A 22,523-nucleotide genomic window follows, 5' to 3' on the forward strand; every position below is an offset into this window, starting at 1 on the left:
TGTGTTGACTTTGGATGAATTGAGAAGGTCTCCTGCTTCCTTTTGACAGGGGGTGTTTGAAATAAGTGGGAGTAAACATTTCGATTGATTGCTAGCGATTTCACTTTGCTGGTGAATGTCCAGTCAGCAGTGCTTCTGGTCTCTGCAAAGCTGTCCTCCTTGTTTCTTTAAGCTTTCTTAAAGCTCTTGAGAGCTTTAGTTTGAAAACTTCTCCCCTATCCAGTTTGTCACACTAGACAGCAGATCAAGAAAACTTAAACAGCAGGCTTGTTAAGGCGCTTATCTTGCTTCCAGTGGGACTGAGGACACTGCCTTCTGCAGGTAAGTAGTTGTGTATAATTTTCTGCTGTCACTCTGGCTGTCTGTCTGAGGCTCAACACACAGGAGAGGGCACTACACAGTTAAGACCTTTGGTATTCTGCTTATTGTGTTCTGCTAGGTTTTCAATGCTGTCTTCATATGCAAAGATCTGTGGTGTAGAGGTTGTTTGGTTTTTTTTTGAACTGTGTGCTTGTCCTCACGGACCTTTGCAGACACTTCGTTCCACTGGGGTGGTGAACTGGAGAGTTGGAGAGTAAGAGAAGGGAAGAGTTCCTCTTACTGCTGCTCATCTCTAGATTAGAGCTCTGTCTGCCAAGGTGGTTGAATCAGAAACAAACTGTTCTAGAAAATCTCTATTCTGCTTCCTTTGCTCACCCAGCAGTCACAGGAGCTGTATTCTAGCCTTGCTCTGTTAAACCTTACCTTAGCTGTCTATCTTCTAAAACTAATCTGTTCAATCTCCTATGTTATTCCACCATGTTTATCAAAGACACATTATTTTAACTACTGTGTAGCGTAATTGCTTTAATACCTTTTATGTACAAGCTAGAAGGTTAGTCCAGGCAGTTTGAAAAGAGTTGCAGATGGCTCAGCATGCTACTGCACAGCAGCTGTCTTACTAGAAGCTGTGTCCCTGTGGTGGGTAAGGTAGTCAATAAATGGTTTCCAGTTGGGCTGCAGTAGTTAAGCTGTACCTTACTGTTGACTGTAATGACTGGACCTACTCTCATGTTTGCAAGTGTATTCACACACTACTGATGGGTGGTGATGAGAATGACAGTAGATTACAGGTCTGAAAGCTTGATTCCATGGAAGATTAGGGCAAGAAGATATCTTCTGAACTGCACAAGGTATGGCAGGTGAGTCCAAACAGGATTGAAGCACAGAGCAAGTCCATAGAATACTGATAATCATTCCTAGCCTTGACTAGTTATGTATTCACCTTGACCGAAAATTTCCTTTTTGCTGCACACTCAAAAGCTCTGAAAACAAAGGTGTTCAAAATGAGCTGATAATTTATTAAAGAAAAGTCCACTACATTAAATATAGAGTCTTTAAAGTATTAATATGAATTCAAGAGAATTTGAAAGATCAACAGGTTAGAGGTGTTCCTGTACACTGAATTATGGTATTTATTGACCACTTCCTTTTACCTATCTTACAGAATATTTTATCTGCCTATGGATGTGGCTTAGAGCTGCAATCCAAGAAAATGGGCAAAGACTCAAATTCAAGGCCAAAGCAATGTTACAGAAGTTAAAGCAGTATTTTATATGCTGGGTTTGTAGAGCTTAAGAATGTGTTTGCAGATTTTTGACATATTTCATCCTGCTGGAATACTTAAAATGCAGCTCTGTGGGTTCTGATTACCTCCACTAACTCCGGTGCAGAGATTACCTCTTCTGCCTTCATTTTACATCCAAGTATGCTAGCTCACTGTCTCCTTTATCAATACTGTCACAAAATCATAGACTGGCTGTGGTTGGAAGGGACCTCTAGAAGTCATGTGGTTCAACTCCTCTGCTCAAGCAGAACCACGTTGAGCGTGTGATGGTCATGCCCATGACTATATCCAGACAGCTTCTGATGATCTCCAAGAAGTGAAATTCCACTTCCTCTCTGGGAAACCTCTGCCAGTGCTTGGATTCCTCTACATTAAAGAAGTGTTCCTGATGTTCAGATAGAGCCTCCTGTGTTTCAGTCCGTGCCCGGTGTCTCCTGTCATGGCACAAATGAAAGAAGCCCATCTTCTTTGTACTCTCGCTTCAGGTATTTATATACATTGGTAAGATTCTCCTAAGCCTTCTCGTTTCCAGGTTGAACCGTTCCAGCTCTCAGCCTTTCCTCACAGGAGAAACACTAGTTGCTTTATAATCTTTGTGGCTCTGCTGAGCTCTCTCTGGTGTGCTTATGTCTCTTGTGTTCTGGGGAGCTTAAAACTAAACGCAGCACTCCTAGAGTCAGGACATTTTCTGTCCCTGAGAATTGTTTTACATACATAGACCTTGTGACAGAGCAAAAGAATTGTCAGGTTTATTTGAAAAAATCAACTCCCTTGTCTGTGTTTCTAAACATTGACTTTTTCAGAGGTCAGTATCTGTCACTTTGTTTTGTAACTTCATGTGACAGTATTGTGCTACACCTCTGGCCTCCTGTGCGTGCTCAATCCTGTTTACTGGCTTTAACTTCCCACTTTTGCTGTTTTCTCCGTAGCAATAGTCAGTGGAATCTGGAAAAAAACTTGGACGCTTCCTATCCTTCAGATATAATCCCAGCTGCATGTGTGTGAAGATCTCATGCAGTATTGAGAGAGAAGCTGTGGACTCTTGCTGTATAGAACCTGCTTTGTTTAGCTTCTGATCAGGTGGCAGCTAGCAGCCAAGCAGTCTGAAATCACAATAAGCATTTGTAAAGAAGAAGGGGGATGGAGCGGTCATGAGTTCATTGGAAAGCAGGGAGCCTGAAAACAACAGCACTGGTGCATTTATCCTCTTAGCCTGTGAAACATGGTTAAATTTTAAGCAGCCATAAAAAAACATGGTGTGGCTTATCTTTCTTGCTGCTGTTTTTTTTTTTTTTTTTTTTTTCTTTTCTGAGCAACCAGTTAAGAGGCAAACATAGATTACTGGCTTGTGTATCAGAATGGACAACATGGATGTCTGTAGTCTTTGCCAAGAGGATTCCTCCAGTGGTACTTGTCATGCAGGCAAGCATGTTCCTTTGCAGAACCGTGTGCTGTGGCACTAGTTCTAATCCAAATATCTGAACATCTGGAATGGTCCAAGGGGTGTACAGCCCAGATGTTATATACTTATTAATGCCTGTGGTATTTCCATGGCATTTGAAATCGACACAGTGATCAGATTTCACTGAATACAAGTGTAAATTCTGTCTGTACCTTACTCAGTGTTGTGTTTTTTTAATACAAAATTGCCATTGCCTCCATTGCTAATACATGCAAGTTTTTGACAATTGTGTTACAATTAAATGGAGCAAGGACAAGACCTTCAAGATGTCTTGAAAACAAGAAGTTTTCAAGACCACCAGAAAACTAATGAATTGGTTATTTCCAAGTGTCCAGGTGGCATATCAAAGATTCAAAATACCAAATAACTGAACTTGATGGTACAGGCTATTCTACAGGACACTGGGCCAGCATCAAGTAAGCACATTACTGCAGATACTCTGTGAACATCTGATGTTTGCTCCTTCTGGGACTGGATACAACAGGGGGCTAATATCTGTAAAAATCTGTGGTCCACATTTAAGTACCTGAAGTTCAAAGGATGCTTCTGAACAGGGAAAAAAGAAGAGACAAAACCACTATTACACTATTTACCATGATTTTTTATTCTTTTTGATTTTATAAACTGCTTGTACATATGCAGCAAGTTCTTGGACGATTGACAGAAAAAAGCATTTTCAAAAGCATTTGAAGAACTGTTTTCTTAACATGACGTTAAAGGTGTAAAACTTTTCAACTGTGTTTTAGTCTGTTGTGTTTTTTCTATGCCTGCACCCTCCCTTCAGCTGCTAGGGAAAAACATTTTGAGTCTGAGATACCAGAAATACAGAGATTCAGAGGATCTAGAAAGCAAAAGCCTGGTCCCACTTTTAGCCAGGCATTCCAGCCAGGCATTCCTTGTGATAGCTGAGGATGGAAAGATCAAATGGCAGACCTCCTCACTGTTAGAACCTCAATACTCCTGATTTGAGCTACTGTCACTGCAGAGAAATGCCACTTTCTCCTTGATCTGCTCATAGAGCTTATGCTCTGGTATTGAAGGTAATGGGAATCTTCAAGTAAACCAAGACTTGTAGGAAAGGAACTAAAACTCCTTGGTTACATAAAGCCTAGTATAACTTCGCAAACAGTCAAGAACCAGTTATTTGCCAGTGGTATAGAGGCCGCATGATTGTTCCTGGAGACATGAGGAGGGAGATCTGGTGGTATTCCTGAAATCCGCTTTGAAGATGTGAGTAAGCATTCCTTGTGGAAGAGAGGGTGAAGTAAAAACAATCTGTGTAGATTATATGCCAGAGTAAACTATTCAGTCCAGGTTCATTGCAGAAGATTGTTTCATTTTGATTGGAGGAGAAGTTCAAGTCTGGAAATAGCCCCTGTACTAACACACTACTGGACTTCTGAGAATATCAGTGGTTGAGTTAGATGTCAAAATAGGTCGTTAAATTCAGGACAGGATAGTCTTGTGACTGTTCCTCAAGAGCTATCTTTCTGGATTAGCTGATAGATGGATTGGTTTTTAAATTTCTCCCGCCTCTTGAAAGTATGCTAAAAAGCAGCTGGGTAAAGACAGCACTGTATATCAAGGAGTCATTTAAAGAAATACAAACCACAGCTTACTTAGGCAAGCCTTCACTGGTACTTGACATACTTTTCTCCTAGGCATCTGAATGCTCTGAAGGCAAGGATAAGGGCGAGATTTGACTTTCCGTCCTGAAAGGTGATGGTGAAAGCAGGACAAGAACAGTGCAGCTGCAGCCACCTGAATGGCTGAGGGGATGCACTGTGTCACTCTGCAGTGAAAGGTTCTTTATGATCAGCTGTGCCACGTGGCTGAATTTCAGCTAACTGGATACCAAAGAAGAAGCAGCTCCCCTCTCATAAAGTAGTAGATTAAGTCTCTTGAGAAGTCCCTCAAGATTAAAATTCAAACAATTTACTATTGGCCATAGCCAGAAGACAAAGATGCTCACTGCTCTACTTATCAGTTTGTTTGGACTCCTCTGCAGGCTGTAAGCTCACTAAACTGTAGTTTTTTTTCCTTCACATGCAAAGCTTCTAAAATGGGACTCTGGCCTTTAGAGATGATCTGATAAATAAACTTGGTTGCCTCTACCAAGTCCTTCACAAAAAGAAATTTCTAGGTGTAGCCTTTTTTTATTGTAGAGGCTCATTTCCACCCACTTAAATTACTACCTGCTACTGGTGATTACATCATATTTACTTTGTGGGTGGAATCCTGCAAACTGAAAAGCTGGTAAACGTCTCATTTCACATAAGTGGGAAATGAGATATGGATCCCCAAGAGTTATAATAATTTTACACACCATACACATTATCCCCATACAGCAAGAGATGCTCATAAATAATTCAGCCACACTCAAAAGTAATGTATAGGCTTAACAACAGAGGTGCTTAAAAAACCAGAATTGCACATTACTTCCAATGAAGTCAGCTGAAATTTAGGAAAAATACAAAAAGATAATACCTCAATTAGGAAATGCTAAAGTAGTCACTAACTACTCAGAACACTACTTTGATTCATTAGCTGCTCTTATCAAAGAAAAGTTTGGGGCAAAGTATTCCCTCCACCCATTAGGAATCTGAACAGTCCAATTCTCTAATTCTGTAATTCTTTAGTATATTCTGCGTGTAGTATAATCCAGTACTAGGCTAGCAGCTCCAAGAAGAGCAGGATCTGCTAGATTTGAGACCACCACATCCACTGTTTTAACAGAGGACAGCGCCTGTCGATTTATCACATCTTTGACAGCATTAACATAGTGGTTAGCTAGAACTCCAGAAAGGATCACAAGAGACGGGTTCACGGTGTGTAGAATGTTCACAATGCCAAGGCCCAATGCGGTCCCAGCTGAAAGATGAAGTTAAAACAAATTGAGTAGGATACTCAGAGCAGTTCTGGCATCAGTAGTTGAAACAGTTCTGTTAGCAGCAAATAACACAGTAAAGTCAATAAAGTGTTTTGTTCCACAGAGTTTTATATTAGTGGGTAATATGTGTCTGCTATTAAATTATTTTTCGAAAGTAAAAGAGAAAAGGCAAATTTTTTTTTGCACAACTATGCATTATTCAACATTATGGATGTGAAAAGACAAAACAATGCATTAAGCATGCTTGTAAGCAAGGAGAAAATAGGAAAGCATTGCTCTACCACCTTAGTGTTAACCACTATGTATGAGGGAGGACTGTGCTTAAAATTAGTAAATCAGTAAAACCCACCATGTAAGTAGCACATAACATAAATTGCCTTTGCTACCTCAGACTAGCCATTCACTTGCATACAATGAAATGTCCCAGAATTTTCCATTATTATAATGTTGAGACTTTATTGACTTTACTTCTTTTTTAAACTGATCTTTGCAGAGCCTTTTAATCTTTTTTTTAACACTTCTGCTGACATTTTCTCCAACATTTATATTTAAAATCTCTTTACCATTAATAATTTCTATATTGAGAGGGCCTCAACATATACAGGCTGCTTGTAGTGTTACAGTGCACTACCATTTCTGTATCTCCTAAAATACAATCATGGAAGTGTTTTACCCTCTGGGCTATGTTCTCACCTGTTCTGAGAATGCCCTCTGCTTTTACATTCCCAAGTTTAGCTGCTTGAATAAGGTGTGCAGCACTAACAATCTCCTCCTCCTTCATTGACATTCCTTCTACCAGAAGCAGATCATCTGAAAAGAAGAGAAAACCGAGGGCAAAACATGATAATGTGGCAAGTCAGAGGGTGAAAAAATAGGCAATTAAAATCTTTCCATCTCTTTAACTTGTATACTGAATCCTGAACAATCTGTTCAATCCTGAGTTTATCTGAAGTAATCATATCCATATTATTCAGGACACTATGCGCAGAAGCAGGGAATCAAGAGTGTGGTAATTCACTAGTCTTGTTGGACCCAAAAATAAATAAAATATAAATATTCTCAAACTTATTTAAGACTTAGAAGCTTTTGCTGAAAGACAACCACTCTGAAACCAAATGTCACAAAATGCCTGTCAGATTAGTCTACATCAAGCTTAAAAAGAAAAGACCAGCTTTACTGTGTGCTTCTGCAAGTTCTGAGACCAGTGGTTCCAAATGTTCCTTGCTACTGAAAAAGATCTGTATTGTGTAGGCTGTCTGTGCACCTGTTCTGGTATCGTCCTAGAAAAAGAAGGCAGATTAATTTTTTCTCAATACCTTCTTTTAAAATGTCTTCCTATACTGCAGTTTAGTAACTGTATTTTCAAACCCAGAGTAAATAGATACCATCATGCAGTTTCTTAGCTTCTCTCTGTAACGCTATTCCTGAGGCATATGCTTCTATACATCCTTGGCTGCCACACAGGCACTCCGGTCCATCTAAGGATACGACAATGTGTCCAAGCTCAGCAGCACAGAAAGAACTGCCATGGATCAATTCATGTTGATGAACGATTCCACCTCCAATTCCTGCAAAGATATTAAGACTTCTTTTGCTTAGAAGACAAACAACCCCTGCTCCCCGAGAGTTTCTAAAGCCCCAGTTCTACAAGACACTGATATTTGCTTATTCTGATATAGACAAGATAAAATAATTTGCTTTAGTGATTGACACACCTAATACACAAGCTCATAGCTCTCTCTTATGCATATATGGATCAAAATGGTCTATAATGCTTGTATTTTTTTATAAACCTATGGTACTGAAATATGACAGATCTTTAAAGCTTGTGAGTCATGCTCTTTACGAAGAAAACTATCCAAGTGGCCTTAAAATTTTGCACTTCAAAGGAGAAGTTCTAATGCTGTATTTAGACAGTTAAACCTGTGTATTAAAGGGCCAGGACAGATAAATGTGCAGGCCTCTGCTGCCCCTTCCCAAACTGGGTGTAAATTCATCAGCTAGTTCTTACTGCCACCATCTAAAGGACTATATACTTAACAAATATATATACTTTAAAAATATATATACTTTTCTCATAACAAAGAGAAAAGTTACCTCATATTTGCATTTGAGATATAAGCATACTTTCTTATATTCAGTTGCTTATCTTCTAGATACATATTATTTCTAAAGTTGAAAGAGAATTAAGCTATAAAGCTGAAAATGCAAAATTATTCCAGTTGAAGTTGCTCAGATTTTCCTTATTTGCCTGTGCAGCAGTACCAAAAGAACTTATTTCATCAAAAAATCTAAACTATGGAAGTGGTTTTATTTGCCAGAATAAATTAAAAGCACCCTAAAGCAAACAAATAGTCTAGCAAAAGAATTTTTGGTTTTCCAGGCATAGTGGTAATGTTTATGCCTATAGAACACCTGAGCCTCTAGGTGATGGTGCTGGACTTTGGGTATCATTGAACTTCAACATACCCACCTGTACCAGTAATCAGTGTTACAAAATTTTCTATTCCTTTTCCATGACCAAATTTCCTCTCTGCTAGAGCAGCACAGTTCCCATCATTGTCCACCCAGACTGGCAGGTGCAAAGCATCAGATATAGGAGTTCTGAGATCCACAGAGCTCCACTCCTGAATGAGTTTTGTAGAGTGAAGCACAATTCCTTCTCGAGGGTTTACCCGTCCACCTGTGGAAATACCTAAGTCCCAGAGATACAGGAGAGAAAAACGAAAACTAAGTCTGTGTAACAGACTTTAAGTAAAAACCTATTTTTCTTTCTCTAATGACAAGATTTTTTTTTCCTCTAAAACTAGGCTTTCAAGCAGAGCATAAAAGTAAAAATTTCTGGAGTATTACTGGCAGTTCAACTTTTGACATATAAAGATCACAAAATCATCGGATGGTTTGGGTTGAAAGGGACTGCTGGAGATCATCTAGTCCAACCTCTCTGCTAAAACAGGTTCACCTACAGCAAGTGGCACAGGATTCTGTCCATGTGAGTTTTGAAAATCTCCAGAGAAGATGACTCCACAACCTCTTCAAGCAGTGTGTTTCAGTGCTCAGTCACCCTCTAAGTAAAGAAGATAGTTCATAGAATGCCACACCTCTAATCACAATGCACCAAGTATCTTACGACTACCTGGATGGGTAGTGGTTAATGTTAGTCAGAGAGTTAATGTTCCTACTTCAGGCAAGATTGCAGTAAATCCCTTAACAGCTGTGTTTCTTATTAGTGGCGTACAAAAGACATAACAGCAAAAATAAATTATTCAAACCCTGGAACTCTATTAGTATCCGGAAGTCTGCTATAACTCTTATGATATAGAATGACTAAAAATAACTACTAGACCCAGAGTAGTGATTTTTCCTTAGAAACACACTGTTTTTGTGAAAGATCAAAACTGTGTTCAGAGATTTGTCTACTGAACAGAGTAGGCCAGTAATAGGCTCTATTAGCCAACCCAGTTTTCCCTAGCTGGAGAGGCTTCCAGAGCTGGTGGAGTCTCTCAGGATCACTGAAAAGCAAGTCTCTATAATGGAGGTATTTAGCTCTAGACAGTAAAGTTTGAACATTTTCTTGTACAGAGCTTATATACCCTGAGGCACATATAAAGATGGCTCCAGGGTTAATGCTGTAACAGAAAGCAGCCATAAAAGCTCCAAAACAAACAGCTGAATTGAACATTTGAGGTGTAAGAAAGATATTATTTGAATGGCTAACATTTCTCCTTATGGCTTTGTGTACTTAACATTGTTTTTAAAGAATACATGTTCAAGTTAAATTTTCTTTGTAGTGTGTGATTCAGTTAAGTTTTCATCTGGAACAAACTACTTTTCTTTAGGAACATTTCTCAGCTAAAATGAATATTGTATGTCCTTCTTAAAAAATCCAGGACACATTAATCAACATCTTCATAAATAAACAATATTTAAGGCCAAATCTCCTAGTTGCCATTTAACTGAAGAAGTCCTGTCTGATATAAGCACAGTTTAACACAGAACTGTATTGCAAGTGAACTAGAAGTCAGCAGAAGGACTGCTTTTGTCTCTGCTAGCTACAAATTTACTCCTAACATTCTAGCCTTTTTAGTTTGCCTTGGTGTATCTGAAAATTCTGCTGCATAGTTGATCCTAGCCCTAAAGAAAGGCTTACAGACAGCAAAGAACTTCATAATCCAGAGTACTACAAAAACACATTTTATATATAGTTTACCATAACTTAACATATTGTTTGATGGTTGTTACAAACTGTAGAAACTTCAGTCTTTATAGTCAGCTTCTCATTTTCAGATATTTAGAAATGTTTCTTTGTTAAGAATATGTAAGAATTTAAAGTACAGGATTTCCATTTTAGAGAGGTATTTTAAATTAATGAGTAGTGATTTAATTTCATGTTGAAAAACAGAGATGTAAAAAGTATCTGTTAACTTACCTACTCCCAAAATTCTGCAGTTTACATTTACTGCCTCTGATGCAGCCTCTACACACATCTTTAGAATTAACGCCAGTCTGTCTTCATAGGTTTTAGGGTTGAGCTGGGTATACTTCTTAACTATTTCACCCTACAAATTAAAAACAACAAAACATGCCCCAGAGAAATATATGTCATGATGAAATTTCTCTTCCATATAAATTACAGGTCAATTTTAAAATAGAGAACCATAACTCATCTCTTTAAAAAAAACACAGATGCTATACTCTAGTTTTTGGGCCTGCAGGCAATGTTCTTGACAGCTCTTGGGGACAAGTTTGTAAGATTAGGCATTACATTCTGCTTCTGCAATCAACCTCCCATCTGAAATTAAATACATACACATTTTAAGGAACACATAGCTCATGTGAGGAAGTATCACCAGAGTTGCTGCAACTGTTGATAGGCATAAACCATGATAAAGCAATGTACTTAGGCCCAACACTGAAGTGTTAAAAAAAGAGTAACAAATACTAAAAATGACAGAAAAACCACAGTGCTTCAAAAATAAAATCTTTCCAATCTGACTGCATGAAAGGTTTCTGTGGTGTCACAGACAATGCCATTTCACCAAAAAAAAGCAGAATTAGACAGACAGAAATGCTAGAAATTTCAAGGCAAAAATGACTATACTTTCAGAAATATCTTCTAAGCAATTACACTTCTGAGTCACTTGCAATATCTCTGGAGTAGCTATCAAGTGTCATACATTATAGAATAGTTTGGGTTCAAAGGGACCTCAAAGATCATCCAGTTCCAACTCCACACCATAGGAAGGGACACTGAACCAAACCACGTTGCTCAGATCCCCAGCCAACCTGGCCTTGAACACTACACTTCTGGGGATGTGGCATCCCAGACTCCTGTAGACAACCTGTACCAATGCCTCCCCACCCTCACAATAAAGAATTTCTTCCCAGTATCTAATCTAAACCCACCCTCTTTCAGGCTGAAGACATTCCCCCTTTTCCTGTCACTACATGCCCTTGTAAATACTTTGGAGAGGGTGGGGAGGGGCCATGAAGATTAATTTCAATTCCAGTCATGCTGTGTAATGAAGTATTCATGGTGCGTGCTTGGAATCTAAGGGTACTAAGGAACTGATCTTAATTCAGTGTTTACATGGCAGGATTAAGCCAGGAGACAGCTGAAGGTAGCCTGTGTAACAGTGTTATTCTCCCTGTTAAACCCCCCATACCATGTATCTCAGTGAACTGCACTGAATTAATGCAACTCAGCAAGGAGGAGTAACAAAGACAGTCTATAAGCAACATGGCTGAGTCATCACGGCCAAAGAACTTGGAAAATTCCAAACTGATAATGGGTTTGAGTACTGGGTCCCACCATCTCAGTATCACATAAGCAACCAAGTTTGAGGATTTTGAATGCTTAGTTTCTTCTTAACTTTTAGGTTTGAAGGCGCATCAGAGAACTTGTTTTGGAAGACAAGGTTGCAGCAAATATTTTAGAAGACATAAGGGCTTCTAAAAGGAATTTTTAAATCTCCTTTTTTTTGAAAATAAAATTAAATTTCATATTCTGCCACTGGCTGTTAAATGCTTAATCTGTTGTGTAAATTTTATTATGAAAGTCTGATTGTTTTCACTCTGATTTGCTAGCATCTCAATTTTCACAAATGAAACTTTGAGCTCTGTAAAGTGGGCAGAATTTTTTTACATTTTTTTTCCAGTCTGTGTTGACTCATAGGAAAAAATATGGTGTCAATTTTGCTTCTAAAAATATTACACTTTTAAAAGCTATCTTTAAGACCTGGAAGATCTGTCAGACATCTCTTAAATGAATGTGAAAATTCTGGACTGTGTCAGGTCAATTTACATAACCCTCCATGCTTCACGCACCTTATTCTGCCTTCTAGGCAACCATTATTGAACTGATCGAGTTATCTGCAAATATGGAAGCGTATCTGCAAACTGTAGGCATAATTGTCCAATACTGTTGAGAACAAAAGCAAAAGACTTCTCATCATGAATTTTATTCACCTCTTTGAAATGCTGCAGAGTTCAGTAAATTGATTTGCTGAATTAGATGCTGGTTGTTGCTCAGAATGGTCTTGAGTGTCAATTACATGGAAATGTAAGGCAGTGGGGAAGCAAAAAGTCTACGACTGGAGCCCTCCACGTTTTGCTTGTCATACAAAAACTTGCAGGTTGTCACCTCTTAAGGAGAACCAACACATGCAAAACCTGTTCTATTCTTCAAAGTCTGCAGTCAACCCACAAAGAAGCAGCTAAAACCTTGCACCACCAAATGGGCATTGCTAGTTTAACATCAGTCTTAGAAGAGCAAAGCAATAAGCAAGTTGTATCAGGACTGTAAGAGAGGCAGGAAAGAAGGTGAAAAATCTTTATCTTTCTTTATCCCTCAAAAAAAATGTCAACAGACTGCTTTGTTTTGGAGCTCTTTGGCATCACAAGCCCATATCCACAAAGCCCAGTAGAGTTTGCAGAGTATCTAGAAGCACAACAGAGTATTTACCTTCATACTGACGATTGCTACTCGGAGATTTGTTCCGCCTAGATCCACTGCCAGAGCACTCTGTGTCTCTAGAATATGGTCAATATCTTGAGAGATATTATCTTTGACAGGAGGAAAACAGAATTTCTTTTGCAATGGTTCTTTGAGGTCAATAGATTTAAGGAACTTCAAAATCCTTGGAACAGCATTACCATCTCCATATATTTTTGAGCTATAATACAAAAAGAAAATGTAATTTGAAATAACACTGGAATCTATGAAGTTCTTTGTATGACAGAAAAGTGTAGTAGTGTCATTACAATATTATGATCTAGCTACTCTGCCAATACTGCAGCTCACACTATGGCAGACTGTCACGAGACATGGTACACAGTGACAGTAATTGAAAGAACACACACAGATCTTTCAAAGCTGGCACTAGCTCCATTCTGGAATATGAAACTGCAATGTAGAAAACTGGAAACTAATGATATCAAAAACCCTGTAAAATTAAGTTTAATGAAGCAGAAATAAAAATATGGGCAGTTTATGTGCCATGAATCATATAAGAGGTACTTATTGCACAGATGCCAAGTATGTAATAATAAACTGTACATTCACGTTAGTTTTCAACATGACTTTTTCTAAAATATCATACATGGCATCAGATATTGGTATTAAAGAATTCACTTTTACTGTTCTGTTTAGATTCCTAAGAAATACTCTTTTTATCCTTGTCCTTAGTTGAACAAGTATCTATCAAATTTTATATGAACTTAAGTGTTAAAGGAATGAGAGTCAGTACTCATTAGGGCTGAGGAATAAGGAAAAGCACCTAGCCAGAATTCTGCAGCTTCCCTGGAAGCTTGCATTTAGGACTCTATGCATGAGGTCAAATCAACTATTGAGTATTGTGTCACAGAAGCACAGAATACCTTGAGTTGGAAGTAACCTCTTGAGATCATCTAGGCCAACATTCCCCCCAAGGCAGGTCACATTAAGCAGGTGACACAGGAACTCATCGAGGTGGGACTTTAATGTCTCCAGGGAGGGAGATTCCATGTCATACCTGGGCAGTCTTTGCCTGTGTTCTGCCACCCTCAATGTAAAGCTCTTCTTCAAGTTGAGATGTAACTTGTGTTTTGGTTTACGGCCATTACTCCTTGTCCTGTTGCTGGGAACCACTGAGAGGAGCCTGGCACCATCCTCTGGGCACCCACCTTGGAGATATTTTTATGTATTGAAGCCGGTCTAGACAGGACCAGCTTCCACATTCTCTCTCTTCTTATAAGAGAGATGCTCCAGACCCCAAATAACAGAATCACAGAATAAACTAGGCTGGAAAAGACCTTTGACACGGTCCAAGTTGTTACCTAACATTATCAGCTAAACCATGGCACTAAGTGCCTCATCCAATCTTTCTTTAAACACCTCCAGGGACAGCAACTCAACCACCTCCTTGGGTAGCCCATTCCAATGCCAAACCACATTTTCTGTGAAGAATTCTTTGTAACATCTAGCATAAACATCCACCTGGCAACAGCCTCTTTTCAGGGAGTTGTAGAGTGATAAGGTCTCCTCAAGCTTCCTTTTTTTCCAGGCTAAACAACCCCAGCTCCTGAAGCCATTCCTCATAGGATCTGTATTCCAGGCCCTTCACCAGCCTTGTTGCCCTTCTCTGCATAAATTCAAGCATCTCAACGTCTTTCCTTAATTGAGGAACTGAACACAGCATTCAAGGAGAGGCCTAATGAATGCTGAGTACAGGGGAAGAATCACGGCCCTGGGACTGCTGGCCACACTATTCCTGATATAGGCCAGGATGCCATTGGCTTTCTTGGCCCCCTGGACACACTGCTGGCTCATGTTCAATCACCTGCTGACCAGCACCCCCAAGTCCCTTTCTGCCTGGGCACTGTCCAGCTACTCTGCCCCAGCCTGTAGTGCTGCAGGGGGTTGTTGTGACTCAAGTCTAGGACGTGGGACTTGGACTTGTTAAACCTCATATTGCTGAACTTGGCCCATCTATCCAGCCTGTCCAGGTCCCTCTGCAGAGCTCTCCTTCTCTCTAACAGATCAATACTTGCTCCCAGCTTGGTGTCATCTGCAAATTTACTGATGGTGGACCCAATCCCCTCGTCCAGATCATCAATGAAGATATTAAACAGGACTGGTCCCAGCACAGACCCCTGAGGGACACCACTGGTGACTGCCCACCAGTGGATGTGACATGATCACCACTCTCTGGGCCTGGCCATCCAGCCAGTTCTGAACCCAGCAAAGAGTGCTCCTGTCCAAGCTGTGGGCTGCCAGCTTTTCCAGCAGTGTCCTATGGGGAGATGGTGTCAAAGGCATTGCTGAAGGTCAGATAGACAACATCCACAGCCTTTCCTTCATCCACCAGGTGAGTCACCTGGTTATAAAAGGAGATCAGGTTGGTCAGGCAGGACCTGCCCCTTTTAAATCCATGCTGGCTGCATCTGAGCCCTGGGCCATCATGTAGGTGCCATGTGACCACACTCAAGATGATCTGTTCCATAATCCTGCCAGGTACTGAGGTCAGGCTGACAGGTCCGTAGTGTCCTGGATCTTCCTTCCCATCCTTTTTGTGGATGGGTGTCACACTGGCCAGCTTCCAGTCATCTGGGACCTCCCCAGTGAGTGAGGACTGGTAAATGATGGAGATAACAAGCTCATCTGCCAGCTCCCTCATCACCCTGGGATGGCCCATAGACTTGTAAGCATCTAAGTGGCTCAGCAGGTCTCTGACTGCCTCCTCCTGGATAACAGGGGGACCATTCTGCTTCCTGCCCCCATCTACCAGCACAGGAGGACAGCTGTCCTGAGGACAACCTGTCTTTCTGTTGAAAACTGAGGCAAAGGTGTTAAGTATCTCTGCCTTTTCATCATCTTTAGTGACTAAATTCTGTTCCCCATCTAATACTGAATGGAGATTATCCTCGCCTCTCCTTTTGCCATTTATGTATTTATAAAAATATTTTTATTATTCTTCACAGAAGTGGCCAGAGTAAGTTTGAATTGGGCTTTTACCTCCCTAGATTTTTTTCTCCTACACGACATAGCCACATCCTTAAATATTTCCTGAATTACCTGCCCCTTTTTCCAAAGATCATAATCTTTTTCTCCCTTAGTTCCTTCAAAAGTTCTTTTTTCATCCAGGCCAGTCATCTTCTCCAACAGCTCATCTTTTGGCACATAGGGACAGCCTGCTCCTGTGCTTTCAAGATTACTTTCTTGAAGTATGTCCATCCATCTTGGACCCCCTCGTTTTTAAGGGTTGCTTCCTAAGGATCTTACCAAATCAGCTTCTTGAATAGGCCAAAGTCTGCTCTCTGGAAGTCCAGTGTAGAAGTTTTGTTGGTGGCCCTCCTTGTTTCACCAATTATTGAGAATTCTATTTTTCCATGATCACTGTATTCCAAATGGCCTCCAACCACCACATCTCCCACCAGCCCTTCTTTGTTGCCCTTTCTGGAGATGGGAGTATCACTGGCTTTCCTCCAGTTATTAGGCATCTCTCCCACTCCATGATTTTTCAAAGATAACGGAGACTGGCTTAGCAACATCCACCAGCTCCCTCAGCACACATAGGTGCATCACATTAGGTCTGTAGAGTTATGGGTGGTTAATCTGCCTAGCTGATCTCTAATCCAACCCTCTACAAACAAGTCTTCCATTCTCCAACCTTTTCCTCTTACCTCTGAAGTCTGGGATTCCTGAGGGCTATTCTCAACAGTAAAGACTGAACCAAAGAAGGCATTCAATAATTCTGTTCTGCCTTCTCTGTGTCTTCCAACACCCAGACACCCATCTGATTCAGCAGCAGCCACACTTCTACCCTATTCCTCCTGTTACTGCTGATGAATTTGTAGAAGTCCTTCTTGTTGTCCTTTATATCCCTGGCCAGACTGAATTCCAAGTGGCCTTTGACCTTCCTTCTCACATCCCCGCATATTCTGACAATGTTTCTATAGTCCTCCCATGTGGCCTGTTCCTTTTTTCACATCCCGTAAGTTTCTTCTGTTTGAGTTTTACTAGAATCTCATCTATTTAGGGCTCCAGCCCTCTTTGCCTTATTTCTGGATCATAAGGATGCACTGGTCTTGAGGTCAGAGGAAGTGATGCTTGAATACTGACCATCTCTTTGGATACCCTCCTCATCTGGAGTCCTAAACCATCAGATTCCTCCAATAAGGCCCTTGAAGACGTCAAAGTTAGCTCTCAGCAAGTTTAGGGTTCTAATCCTGCTTGCTGTTTTGCTTCCCTGGTGCAGGATTCTGAATTTCTAATGGTCACTGCAGCCAGTGCAGTCCCCAGCCTTCACATCTTCAACCAGTGCCTCTTGGTTTGTTAGTAAAAGGTCCAGAACCGACCTTTCCTCACTGGCTCCTCCACCACTGCATCAAAATTATCTTCACTGATCTGCAGGAACTTCCTGAACTGTGTGCCAAGCTGTGTTGTCACTCTTAACAAATATCAGGTACATATCTCCCAGGAGAACCAGGGCCTGTGACACTATTTCAGTTGCCCACACAAAGCCTCATCAGCTTCCTCTCTTCATCAGGTGGCCTCTGGTAAAGACACACAGCAGTGTCACCCATATTAGCCTGTTGCTTAAATTCTCAACCATAAACTCTCAACTTGTTCATCTGTCCCTGACTAGAGCCTGATTCAGTCCAATTGCTCTCTCACATGAAGAACAACTCCACCAGCTTGCTTCTCTGACCTGCCCTCTCTAGATATAGCCATCCATGACAACGTTTATCTCTACACATAGCCATCCATGACAACCTTCCAGGTATGTTGCCATAATTCCACTGAGATCATGGCTCTGCAACCTCACATAGATTTCTAGTTTATTAGATTACCTTGTTTATACACTTGCTGTGTGCATTTGTATACAGGCACTTCACAGAAGTTCAAACAACTAGGTTGCTTGAAGGGGTGTGAGAGTCATGAACACCACAGTCTTAAATATCCTTGATGTGTTTTGCCCTATGATCCTGTCCTGGAGTGATCTATATTGTTACTGTATTCCCTATCTATCTGTGCCAAAAAATCATTACTGTCTCTTCAAGACCCTGCAGCTGGGGACCTTGTGTGTGGCAGGTTGGGGGGGGGGGCATTTTTAAAATTGTCTTGCCCAGGCAGTTTCCTGCCTTTCGCTGCGTAGTGTTTGCTTTGAGGGCTGTGGCTGTTTCATCTTTGTTTTGGCAGAGTTTTTTCCCTTCCTTTTTTGGGTTCTCTTTTCATTTCACACCCCTCCTCCCCACCTTGCCTCAGATGGACTCCCGTTGGTGTTTCCGGGCTGTCTTGGGGCGAAGTCCATATGTGCCCTCCTGCTGCTGCAGAGAGGGCATGGCCCTGCTTCAGTCCGAGCCACTCCATGAGAGAAGACTATGGGAGTAGAAATTCTCCCTTTTGTGGCAGCCTTGGGTTTGCCATTCTAAAAACTGCATTTTGCAGTTAGAAACAGTTTCAAAATGAACTTCGCAAGGTCTGCTGGCAGCAAAAAAGCCAGTGAGTTCCTGGCATTTGGCACCCTGTGCCAGTGCGAATGGACTGCTCGTTCCTCACTAGCCCAACCCAGAACCATGGTGCAGAGCATGGCAGCAGCGCTGTCAGAGCCCACGGACAGCAGGAGGAAGTGGCAGCAGCCACCTGAACCAGCAAGTTTCCATCTGCCTCCAGAACTGCTCTGCAGACTCCTGCCTTCCCAGTGGGGGTTCTCACCATCTTGCCTCTTTGTTCCTGCAAATGTGTGGTCACATGTGTGATGCCTGGGAGGCACCATATTGGAAGGGAAGGGTGAGATGCCACCTTCCCTTTGTCCTTCAGCTATGCAGCTGTCTCTAGCAGGCACCATTTCAGGAACAGTTATTTCAGGCATTTCAGGTGTCTCTGCTCCCATGGGGTTGTGAGATTTAGCAGTTTGGTACCTAACAGTTATTTACTTCCCCCTCCCCCCAGCCTGTTGGCATCCTGTTTGTTAATAAACTGTTATTTTTTCACTTGCATCTACTTGTGTGTTGTTCCTTACTGGAGGAAAGGGATTGGTTGGAATCAAGGGGGAGATTACTAATTTCAGAGTGCCCATCTCTTTAAATTGCCTCAAAACAAGACAGATCTTCAATATGAGCTGCAGCCAAGGAACATCTTGACTCTGCAGTGGTTGCTATGACCTGCTCCCTAGGAGGAAACAATAGCACAGTTGTTGACATTTGCACCTTGACTCCCAGTCCTTAATTTAAAGCCCATCTCACCAGACTGGCCAGCCTGCTGCCAAAGACACTCCGCCCTTTTTAGCCAGGAGATCCTGTTCTCCTGTAACAGGCTAAAAATCACAAAACCACAACCCACTGTTATAAAAGCCGAAACATTCTCGATAGCACCAGCCACAACTCCAGACATTGATCCGCCTCAGACAGTGTCCTGATTGCTCTAACAGGGGGGATACATATGGAGGTGACTTGGGCAGAGATGTTTTTCATGTGCCTCACCAGGCCATTATAGTCTTCCTTGATCCTGGCCATTTTTCGGCTCTCAGTATCATTTGCACCCACACAAAAAGGTGTCCTTAAGGCACAAGTCAAAGTAAGCAGACAGGACGTTCTCCCCCATGCTGTTTCTAAAGAACAAGCCCTCTTAATCATGCTGGTATAGATTAATATGAATTTTGTCTTCTTGACTTTCTGTTGGATGTTAAATGACTACTTGTATTGAAACATTACTAGTAACATTTTGCTCTTTAAATACTACTGCATACCAGACATTGCATTATGGTTCTGAAATGAAAAATCATTTGTAACCTCAGATCAGTGCATTAAAAGCACTCCAGTGAAATATGATGAAACACCTTAGGACTAAATGCCTTTTACTCTACTGCTTTAACATCCCCCTCAATGAATTAAGATGAGTGTACTCACCATGGATATTGCTTCCCAAACTGCAGCTGTAGAGCATGAAGAATCTTATCCTGTGTATCAGCATCGCGAACATGAAGAACATTTTCACCTAGACAACAAAAAATTAAGGTAATAGGACAGATCAGATGCTCAAATTGCATTAGAGTATGAGCTGCTTTAGAAATGAAAAAAAAATTGTTTTTTATTTCCTCTGTGAGGGCAAGATGCCCATCACATTGACATCACTCTTCATCAGTTCTGTGCCTCCCCTTGCTTTCTTGAAAGCAAAGGTGACAACTCTGATACACTGTCCTGCATTACAAAATGCTAGTTAAGCAAACATGTACCTGTTTCTCTTCCTGTCTGCCGTGTCCCCAGGTTGATGACAGGTGTGCCAAATGCTCCCACCTCTCTGACACCACAACTGCTGTTACCAATCATACAACCAGCGTGAGCAACCAGCTGAATGAACTGGTCAAATGGCACATGCTTTACTGCCCGAAAATTGGGATGGTGTTCAATGCCCTTCTTCCTCATCACACGAACCATCTCTTTGCTTCCTACAGAAAAGCAAAGCAGAATCAAGGATGTAAGTTCTACTTTTAAAATCAAAGTCCAGGCATACAAAGAATGTAGTAGCCAGCCATTCACTGAGTTGCCAGCTCTGAACAGATTTTTTGCTCTCTTTTTATCCTTACACTGTAAATCATTTAGCTCAGCACATATGCCAAAGTTTGATACAAGAATTCAGTGCAAAAGTATCTTTGTAGTTTTAAGCTAATTTAAGAGACACTAATATTGCTCCTACATGTCACATGGTTTCTCGTTTTCCTTCCCACACTGAAACACTGAAATGTGCTCCAGCAATGTGAACATAGAGCTGCAGCAGGTGCACCCACGAGGCTGACACAATCAGCAATTTCCATCTGGCTGGAGGACCTGGGATATAAGCACTCTTTTGAAGACAATCTGTTATCTGTCACTGTGTCATGAAGGTATTCTACTCACCTGCATCCACATTAGGGAATAGAACAAGTGTTCTCTTGTTGAAGGAGATGAGTGCATCTAGTGTCAGCTCAAACATCTTTATGGAATGTTTAATATCTGTGGTTACAGGATGTTGCAGAGCAACTATATAATCTCTGGTTTTGACATCTTCACCTGTCCAAATGGAGGGCAATAAAAGTTTTTTTATTCGCGCGGAATAGCAACAGGAAGGAAGGACATACTTTTGGAACTACAGATATGAAACCCTGAAAAGTCAAGGCACTGAATGGGACATATCTAACACATACGGATCAATGCTAGAATAAAAATCAAGGGACTTACAGGGTACCTAGCTTGTTATTTGTCTCTCTAAGCTTGTCTCATAACTTTGTAGACCACTACCTAAATGTCTACAAACTCTTAACTTGCAAGCCTACTTCTGAAGCTTTCCAAGACTATACCAGGATCAAGAGACTGTTCTCACACCACTATAAATCTGGAATAACTCCTGAAGCTGCTCTGATTTTTCTGTCAGTTGTCCATTTTCAAGCAAAGACTTCATTTCCACTGCTTTAAAACAGTCAGTCGTACTTGTCTTAGCACATTTGATAAACATTTATCTGCAAAACATACTGACTGAAAAAGTTTCTAGCTTCTACACATGGTAGCCATACAGGAGACTGCTTTGTCAAAGATAAAAAGCAAACATAAAACCCCACTGTTTACAGGAATTATTTTTAAGTCAGTGAGTATTAAACACCAAAAGCCTTTGGCACATGTTGTCCTGTTGCAGTGCATTCCTCAAAAGAAGGTTCATGGTACAAATTCAGTGTGGTTTTTTATATTAGGCCTGAATAGCTTTGATTCTATTTAACTAAAACTACTACACCAAAGTAACTGCTCATGTAAGACTGTTCTGTTTTTAAGTTGTTCAGCTCAGAGAAATTACCCATTTAAGGAGTTACTTTTTGATTTGGCAGAAGGTCTAGAAGTGTTCAGTAAAATAGATTTGTAGCTTTTCAGTTGTACGTGGCAGAATACAGAATGAAAGCAAATGTAGAAAGAAATACTAGGTACTATTAAAAATATCTATTATTTTTTGACTGATAGCCTACTTACTGAGTTTGTGTTGAAAGGCACGTGAGAAAAACATAAGAAGTGTCCCGCTTACCTAGCCACATGCTAATAATACTCATGTAGTCCTTGTTTTTGGCAGAGAGAAGCTTGTCATATGAGGGACAGCCTGCTAAAAGGATGCGGTCGTGGTCTTCACACATGGCTATCAAGTGCTGCTCTGCACTCCTCGTGCAGCACACGTGGTAATGGGCCAGTTTGGTTATGGCATGTCTGATGGAGTCATCGATGGTCCCGCTGACCTCCCCACCTTCAATGTGAAGAATGCGAATGTTCATCAGGGCTGCAGACGTGGCCAGGGCCAAAGCATCAAATCTGTCCCCATGAACTATCATTATGTCAGGTTTCAGGCGGTTGAGGACATCAGGTAGCTTGACTAATGCAAGGCCCACCGACTCCACCATAGCTGCCTCATCCTCCCCTCTCACAATGGTGTGTAATCTTGTATGAATATCAAAGTCATCTTGTTCAATCATGCGATAGGTATTACTGAAGGTGAGAGAAAAAGGGTTATTTCAGTAAATACACCTTGATTTTATAGCAATATTGCTTCACAAAATAAACACGAATTACAA

General features: G+C 40.9%; 1 protein-coding gene across 3 annotated transcripts in view; it reads right to left on the reverse strand.

Moving 5' to 3' along the window:
• Positions 1–3,648: 3,648 nt before the first annotated feature.
• Positions 3,649–22,523, reverse strand: part of GNE (glucosamine (UDP-N-acetyl)-2-epimerase/N-acetylmannosamine kinase) — a 33,716-nt gene continuing 14,841 nt past the window's right edge. For 2 of the 3 annotated variants that reach the window (XM_038123887.1, XM_038123885.1), the window contains exons 3-12: positions 21,986–22,437; positions 20,836–20,988; positions 20,175–20,387; positions 19,849–19,936; positions 12,923–13,133; positions 10,388–10,517; positions 8,432–8,653; positions 7,344–7,526; positions 6,652–6,768; positions 5,704–5,939 (exon numbers count right to left, since the gene is read on the reverse strand). In XM_038123887.1, coding sequence (XP_037979815.1) covers positions 5,704–5,939; positions 6,652–6,768; positions 7,344–7,526; positions 8,432–8,653; positions 10,388–10,517; positions 12,923–13,133; positions 19,849–19,936; positions 20,175–20,387; positions 20,836–20,988; positions 21,986–22,437 — 2,005 coding nt within the window. Of the gene's footprint in view, positions 5,940–6,651; positions 6,769–7,343; positions 7,527–8,431; positions 8,654–10,387; positions 10,518–12,922; positions 13,134–19,848; positions 19,937–20,174; positions 20,388–20,835; positions 20,989–21,985; positions 22,438–22,523 lie in introns of all 3 variants that reach the window. The other variant, XM_038123884.1, reaches the window with a different exon arrangement.

This window comes from Motacilla alba, chromosome Z, assembly GCF_015832195.1.
Source record: "Motacilla alba alba isolate MOTALB_02 chromosome Z, Motacilla_alba_V1.0_pri, whole genome shotgun sequence".
Classification (NCBI taxonomy): Eukaryota; Metazoa; Chordata; class Aves; order Passeriformes; family Motacillidae; genus Motacilla; species Motacilla alba.